Genomic DNA, 8,628 nt, shown 5'->3' on the forward strand with positions numbered 1-8,628 from the left:
GAAGGTGGGCAAGGAGATAACCCTGCTTCAGGCCTCTATGCCTGGGAAAGCACAGACTCAACAGAGTCCTCATGCTCACCCTCACCACACCTGCGATCCTCACAGCAGAAAAGCTGGGGAAGCCTTTGGGTTCTCTTCATATCGCAAGGAAAGCTCCAGACTGACCCTCAGCAGCAGCTGCGCCTCTTCCCTGACCTTGTCTCTGTGCAACGTAGCTGGAGGCTCAAGTCAGCCCCAGTCCATTCCCAAATCACCCTCAGCCAGCACGGGAAGATGTTTATCATCACTTGACCTCGGCTCCAGGGGCTGCTACAAAGCCAAGCAGAGAGGAAAGTCTCTGAAGGCAAGAAGCAGATGCCCGTGGCATTGCGGGTACCTGCTCAAGCATTCCTGGTGGGAGAGTGCGCTTGTTGACGGATGCTGCCTTCTGCAGGACCTTCTTAGCTTCTTCTACTCTGCCTTTTATCACCAGCCACCGAGCTGATTCTGGTAGCACCCTGCCAAGGAGATGAAAGCAGGAGATGCTGCTGTGACCCCTCACACCCACTGCTGTCATGTGTGTCAGGAGCTCTGCCCCACTCCTTCTTACCAGAAGTAGAAGAAAAGAGCAAACATTGGAGCCGATCCTGCAATCTCCAGCAGCCTCCAATTGCGAATGCCGTAACTCAAGCCAGCCAAAATTACCTGTCCGAGGGCGAGGCAGCAATGAGTAATCAGCACTGCCCTTGGTCGGTAGGAGGCACCAACCCATTCTGTAGCTGAGAAGAGGAACAAAGGTTCAAAGTCGCCCTTTTCAAAATATGCAGGACTATGTTTTGTTATTGCACCTTGTGAGGTCACATCTATCTCCCTCAGGACAAGGTCATCCTACTCACTTACCCAAGGCCAAGGAAGTAATCAGGATTGCTGACACCGCTGTTCCCACGACAAACCTGAAGGCAATATACACGTAGAAATGGGGCACAAAGGCAACTCCTAGACCGAACAAACCCTGGAGCAGGATGGCGATCAGAAACACTGGCCGGCGGCCGATCCTAGGGAGGAAGAGAGAAGGCACAGCTGGTATCTGGAGACACCCCATGGGGCTGGGGAAGAGCCCAGGTGAAATACAAATTGATTGAAGAACCATTCACACCAGGGGAGATCTGACACCTGTGTGAACTAAGCTCCTCTATATGCCTCAAGAAGTAAACAATAGAAAAAGCAGCATCTCCATTCTAGCCCATTGTGATGATGGTAAAGTCAAAAGGAGATGCTGCTAAAGCAACCAGCCTTTGATGGACCCTGTGTTGCCTCTCTTGAGAGCAGCGGGGACCAGAATGTAATGGACTCTAGCTCTGGTTCCCCTGTACACATGCTGTGCCCTTCTTCCTTGAGATGTCCCCTCCGTGACTGTGTCCTCCAGGGAGCTGAGGCTTTTGGTTCAGGTCACCATGAGCTGAGCACAGCCACAGGAAGGAGGGACCATGGTCTGGTTAACACAGTTGCACAACTCTGTGCCCATATGCAGGTTTCTGGCATTCCTAGAGATACGCTTATGATTCCTGAAGGACCTCCTCGTAAGGCTGTGTCTGCCTCTGTTTCATTTCAACCCTCAGACATCTACAGACATGTGTGTTAGGTGGCCCAGATACCCTTGCTCAGGCTCCTGTGGAGGAACCATTTCATACTCAGTGCATGGACATCCTGAATTTTCATCTAGGCTGTCACTGGGTACTGGGCAATAGCTCTGGGTAGGTGATTGTGTTTCCTCACCTGTCACATAGTGTCCCAAAGATCATGGATCCTATGAGAAGCCCTGCCATATAGATAGACTGGGAGATGTCGGTCAGGTCCTTCCTGTCGCACACCAGGTCAAACTGCAGGAAGGAAACACAGCTGCTTTTGCTCTCGACAGACCCCGGCTACTTTCTGAGGATGGACTGCCCTTCTGGTCCATGGTGGACCCAGGGCTGTGTTCCTGAGTGCTCGCTCCAGCCCTTGCGAGCAGAGAACCCATCCACAAGGACATGAACCTCACTGGTGTGACACAAATCAGAGATGGGACAGGTGTACGAGGTGCTGAGCCTGCCTCTTCATCATGGTGCACATCTCCTGAGCACTGGGACCTGCAGGACTCCCCTCCAGCCAAGATACCCCTAAAGGAGCCTCCTGGGTGGCAAGCTTTGCTTTAAACAAAACCTTGGGATAAGAGTCCTAGCAGCTTGCTTCTCTGGCTGCAAAGGCAGGACAGGGTGGAAGGAGAAGGGAATGTCTTGTTGCCACCCTGAAAGTCTCTGGAAGCCCCAGAAATATCAGTGACAAGCCGTTGGAAGGTAAATGTTTTTCACAGAGAAGATGATGTGAGGAAAACTAGGATGAAGAATAAGGAAAACTGATAGGGAGATCCCAAAGATGTCTCCAGGCAAAATACATCATGAGATGGCAGCTGTGAGCTGTGTGATGTAGCCAAGCTCCCCCAGTGCCTGGTGTAAATCTCAGCCGGCATAGATTCACCAAACCACAGCACAGGATACACCCATTCCTTCCCTTTCAAGTCCCCAGCGCGTCTAAAGGAGATTACAGACCTCGGTCAGCAGGGACGGTGGCTGATCTGCAGAGTACACCCAGCCACTGCGGCATTTCTCCGTGGCGTTCAGGCCGTACGTCACGATGGAGTCGAGGTCCCAGTCCACTGGCGAGTACATGGAGCACTGCTCGTATGCCCCATCCGCATCCCGGGGCAGAGTGAGGTTCAGCTGCTCTTCCTCCGTCAGGTTGGGGGCGATGGCAAGGATCCAGCTGGTGTTGCAGTGATGGGGCACATCCACAACCATGAACACTTGGCCAATCATTTGGAAAGAATTGAGAAGTAGCGGAAGGGACAGCAACAGTGTTAGCAATTTCTGATAGAGCCCAAACTCCCCCAGAGCAGTTATAAAATCTCCAAACTCAGCCATGGTGATGACTGCTGTGACCGGGCTGCAGTAGGGAGCATTGCTTAAATGGGCATGTATTAATATTTAAACTATGTGAGCACTAAAGACTCTAATCAGGTGTGATAAAATGAGCACTTTTACCAGGACATTCATCCATTACAATGATATACTGCAGCCCTCCAGGTTGCACTTTGTCACTAGCCATTCCCTCCTTGTCCTTGGGACCAGAGCAAAGGTGCTGGAGCGTTGCCACCCTTGGGGACCGGGCAAGGAGGGCTCGTCTTGTCCCGACTCAGAGTTTCCCCAGGCCTCCTGAAGGCAGCTGTGCCGCAGCACAAAATTTTTGTCTGAGACATGCAGTTGTGACTCCAAATGAGGGCTAGTTTTCCTCAACGTGGTGAAGGAAACAGCAGATTTGCTGCTCTCAGTAGTGGGTTAATGGATATATAGCCCATCCTGGAGACTATAGAGAAGAGAAATAGAAAAACACTTCTATGAACCAGGAAATACGGCCGGTAGGCAAATAGACTTGATCTTGACAACTGTGTCCCAAGCTGCTTGTTTTCATTTGCCCCATGTAGAAACCCAGGTAGTCATAAAACTAGATCTAAACTGCAGTGTCTTGGGGAGAATCCTAAAATAGAATTGACTTAGAGAGTACCCTTAGGAAAGAAAATTATATGTTTTATACACAGGCATACAGAGCACACAGGATCTGGGGATAAGAGGTGACACCAGATGGCTTTTCTTGAGGTTCTGATGTCACTTGAAAAGCAGATTGACCTGATTTCTGCTGCGCATCTGAGCTGTTTCCTGTACAGAATCCCCAAGTGGTTCGTCTTTATTCTTTGAGACTGGAAAGCCAGATTGCCCTCGGTGTGTGGAATTCATAGTGTAATTTGGCAAAGGTCTCCTGGCTGCTTTCACCAGAGTGATGAGGACAGGTCACTAGACACTGACCTGCTTGCTTCATGTCTCCTCTCAAATTCTTTGTCCTTCACTCTCAGCCCAGATAATGTCTGAGCCTCCAGCAAAGTTTTGGAAGGATCACACAAGTCTGGGTTGTGTTTCCTGAGTGGATATGGGGCTGGTGTACTTATGGAAGTTGAAAGAGGGGTAGAAGATAGGTTCTGAAAACATCATCCCCTAAGATGAGGTGGGAGAGAGGGGTCATAATGATTAATGCTTTTGCGAATAAAGGAAGAGAAGAGTAAATGTCAGAGTTGTGTAAATTTGCACCTGTGATGTGCATGTATCGTGTGTGCACTCCAGACAGCCAAATGTATCACTGGGCTCTGGATCCACACCCTTGGATGAGAGGACTTGCTATGACTCAGAGACATGCCTTGAGCAAGAGGTTTTGCTAAGCAATCTCCAGAGGTTCCTTTTACCCTAAATCCATCTCAGGCCCTGTCATGGGATGACTTGGCCAAGGAGATCCAGTGTGGCAGAGATGGTCTGACCCTGTCCTGAGCCTTTTCCATCCAGTGTGCAACAAGCTGAAGTCTTCAAGCTTACCCTGTTGTGTGTGGCTTATGGTCTACCCTCTCACTCCTCAGCTACCAGCACCTCCTGCGGCAAAGAGGTCATATTTTGAGTATAAAAACTCCTTGGGAGTGATCCAGGCATGACTGCAATCTCCTGTGCTAATGCAACTGTGACTTCTTGAGGCTGTTCTTCCTAACATCACCAGACAGGCTCTTCTGAATCCTTGGAAACCTTCAGTCCCTTGTAAACCCTGTCGGCCTAAGATGACATTTCTTGTAGAGAGACATTGTTCTTATAACTGTCATCTGGGGTTGAGTGGGTCAATCCTGCATGGTGGAGATCTCTCAGGGACAAAGGCTGGTTCAGCCCTATAAACTTCCCTTTCCTGGAGTCCCACTGTGAGAGGCTCTGTGTTTATCCAGCAGTTTTAGTGAGGTGGCTTACTGATGCTTGGAAAGCCTCTTGGAAAATGGAAAAGCCTGTATCAGAGCGCGTGAACAAACAGTAGGTCCCAGGAAAGATCTGAGATGGACAGCTGGGAAGCCTCTACATCCATGTACAAACATCAAGGGCTAAGGGAAGGAAGAAGAAGCATCCAAGGGAGTAGTTCAGAAAGAGAAACCATTGCCTGAGGAGGAAGGCTGGTGTGGGCAGTACGGCATTGATGCACTAATTCATGGATTTGGCTTTTCTCTTACACAGGCTCTGAACATCAGGAGTCACTGTGGTTGGAGACCCATTCGAAGATCTATGTGTTGGGATGTCATGGTTTAATGCCAGCCAGCAGCTCAGCCCCACAGAGCTGCTGGCTCACTCCCCCTCAGTGGGATGAGGGAGAGAATCAAAAGGATGAAAGTGAGAAAACTTGTGGATTGAGATATAAAGATAGTTGAACAAGTAAAACAAAAGCCACATACACAAGCAAAGGAAAATGAATAATTCATTCACCACTTCCCAGGGGAAGGGCGGAAGCTCAGCCATCTTCGTGAGACCAGGACTTCACCACGATTAACAGCGACTTGGGAAGACAAATGCCATCACTCCGAACATCCCCCCCTTCCTTCTTCTTCAGCTTTTATCTCAGAGAACACATCACATGGTTTGGGAAATCGCTGTGGTCAGTTGGGGGTGGCTGTCCCGGCTGTGTCCCCTCCCACTTCCTTGTGCACCCCCAGCCTCCTCACTGGTGGCGTGGGGGGAGGAGAAGAAAGGCATTGACTTTTTATGAGCAGTTCTTAGCAATAACTTAAACATCCCTATGTTATCAACACGGTTTCCAGCACGAATCCAAAACACAGCCCCACATCAGCTGCTGTGAAGAAAATTATCCCAGCCAAAATCAGCATATCCTCCGGCCTTTATTCCATATTATTTATGTAATGTGCAGGCCCCACACTATCCAACACAATCTCACTACCTCTCACCCCCTTTCCCATCCTTTGATGTAATACACAGATACCATTCCCCTAGTTTATAGACCATCCCTATTATATGTCTGTAAAATGTCCACAAAATGCCCACAGAGTTCATTTAGTCCATGACTTTGAGTTCATTTAGTCCGTCTGTTATGGTGGTCACTCAGGACAGGAGAGGTGGTGTGTTGCATGACGTTACTGGGCACCAGAGCCAGTTCATGTCAGGTCACTGCTGCACTTTCACTGTTTCTTGCAAGTCTTGTCCTCCATCAGTTCAGGTGGCTCCCACTCCAATCTCCACTGTTGGTCTGTTTGGACCAGACCATAGAGTTTAACATTGTAATGAACTTTTCCCCTTGCCCCAGCTTTGGCTTGGACTTACGGACAGACTGCAGTCCCTTAGGGTGTACCTGCTCCAAGTGGAGCCTCCTCTGTGAGCCACAGTCTCTCCAGGGGTATGCCTGCTGTGGCACAGGCTTACCCACAGTCACAGCTGCTCTGAGGGGCACCTGTTCCAGTGAGACCTTTTCCACGGGCCACAATGCCTTCAGAAGCAAATCTGGAGGGACTGCACCCATGGGTAGTGTGGCTGCAGTCCCTCAAGGGTTGTACCCAATCTGTTGTGGGCTTATCCATGGCCACATGCTTAGAGGTGCAGCATGACCTCATGCGCAGCCACTGATGCTTCGAGGTGTACCTTCTCCAGCATGGACTTATCCTTGGGCCGCAATCCCGTCAGAGATACATCTGCTGCGGCACAGACTTAGCCACAGCCACGGATGCTTCAAGATGCATTTGCTCTGGTGCGGCCTTACTCACGGCCACAGGCACTTCAGGGTGTCCTGCTCCTGTGTGGATGCATCCACAGGTCACAGTTCCTTCCACTCAAGAGTTCCCACTGGAAGTCTGTCCAGTGCAGCACAGAAACAGCAGCGATGCCCTGGCCACCTGGCAGTCCAGGCTCATCACCACTGCTGTTACCAAAAGGTTCCCAGGCATGGCAGGGTGAGATGATCAGCAGCACAAGGAGCAGAATAAGCAAACCACAGCCACTAATGAGCACTGCATTGTAATATACATTAAAGGAACCAAGTGTCATGGCATGCACAGGAGCTTGTCAATTAGTAGCTAAATGGCTATAAATTCTTTCTAGCGTACTACAATCAAATTGGTTGTTATCTCAAACACTTTGAACCCCATTTTGGATGCCAGAAAGGACTGTCATGGTTTAACTTCAGCTGGCAGTTCAGTCGCATGCCACAACCTCCCTCCCCTGCAACGGGCTGGGGAGGGAATTGAAAGGGTAAAAGTGAGAAAACTCATGGGTTGAGATAAAGACAGTTTAATAAGTAAAGCAAGCACCATGTGTTCCTGCAAAGTAAACAGGGATTTCATTCACCACTTCTTATCAGCAGGCAGGTGCTCAGCTATCTCCAGGAGAGCAGGGCTCCATCACATGTAGCCGTTGCTTGGAAAGACACAGGATATCACTCTGAATGTCCCCCTTTCCTTCTTCTACCCCAACTTTTATTGCAGAGGAACACATCACACGGTGTGGGAAATCCCGGGTTATCAGCATGCTTTCCAGCATGAATCCAAAACGCAGCCCCATACTAACTACTGTAAAGAAAATTAACTTTATCCCAGCCAAAACCAGCACAGGGTGAGCTGTGATCAGAACGGATTCGTGCCCACTAGTCGTGGTGCTCCTGAATTCTCCCTTTTTCCTCTCCGTACTGGAAGGGAGAGGTCAGATTTACAGATGTCATGTGCTGTTGACAGCTTGATCTGGATGTCAGAGTGTCTGTGGCACAGGGAACAGACCACCCCCTTTCCCACTGCTTAAGTGAAAAATACTTGATCCCTGCAACTTTTAGGTCTTGTTTCTCCACCTCTAAACACAATTGGAGCAGGTTTCTGGCAGGGCCATGAGATGGCAGCCCTCCTGCTCCAAGTCTCTTGCCCAGTCCCAAGGTTAGACCGACTTAAGCATCTAATGAGTCAGGTAACATCCAAAGACATCTCTCTTTTCCCTGATTCACGCTGATTGAGCAGTGTCCCTGCACAGAGCACTGACACACTGCTTTGCAGCAGAGGCAGTTATTAAACAGCTTTATTCCTCCAGCAGATCTGACAGAACCGGAGTTACTTCAGCACTGGTGAGGCAGTGAGGTTGGTTTTATCTTTATTTTTATTTAAAAATTTAATTATTTTAACATATTCCAACTGGTTTGTTTTGTTTTGGTTTTTTTACAAACAGCTGATTAAAACAGTGAAGTGATCATTGAATCATAGAATCATCAAATTGTCATAGAATCATAGAATCCATTGGGTTGGAAGAGGCCTTTAGAATTCAACCCTGCAGTGAGCAGGGATATCTTTAGATTGGGTTGCTTAGAGCTCCACGATCCTTTTCATAATGCACGTGTGCTTTGACTCTCTGAGGTTTCTGGTGAGCTTTTTTGTCAGTAATATAATTGTTAACTCCTGTAACACTTGTATTATGGCAGCAAAGGGCGGTCAGGGAGGTTCAGAGTACAACCACACAAGGAGAGTGCGAGGCCTTCGACACTGTCCCACACGACATCCTGGCCTCCAAGTTGGAAAGACATGGATTTGATGGATGGACCACTCAGTGGATAAGGACCTGGCTGCAGGATCACACTCAGAGAGTTGGGGTCAATGGCTTGATGTCAAGTGGAGACCAGTGACCAGTGGTGTCCCTCAGGGATCAGTACTGGAACCAGTGCTATTTAACATCTTCGCTGGTGACTTGGACAGTGGATCTGTTGGAGCGTGTTCAGAGG

At 49.1% G+C, this 8,628-nt stretch overlaps 1 protein-coding gene across 1 annotated transcript; it reads right to left on the bottom strand.

Annotated features, from left to right (window-relative positions):
* Window positions 1-167: 167 nt before the first annotated feature.
* LOC104268778 (solute carrier family 22 member 13-like) lies at window positions 168-2,939 on the bottom strand. The gene is made up of 6 exons (XM_009872647.1): window positions 2,568-2,939; window positions 1,756-1,859; window positions 880-1,034; window positions 590-758; window positions 377-497; window positions 168-215 (listed from the first exon to the last, which is right to left on the bottom strand). The coding sequence occupies exons 1-6, from the start codon at window positions 2,937-2,939 to the stop codon at window positions 168-170; spliced, it is 969 nt and encodes a 322-aa protein (XP_009870949.1).
* Window positions 2,940-8,628: the final 5,689 nt, after the last annotated feature.

Source organism: Apaloderma vittatum, unplaced genomic scaffold (genome assembly GCF_000703405.1).
Source record: "Apaloderma vittatum isolate BGI_N311 unplaced genomic scaffold, ASM70340v1 scaffold19297, whole genome shotgun sequence".
Classification (NCBI taxonomy): Eukaryota; Metazoa; Chordata; class Aves; order Trogoniformes; family Trogonidae; genus Apaloderma; species Apaloderma vittatum.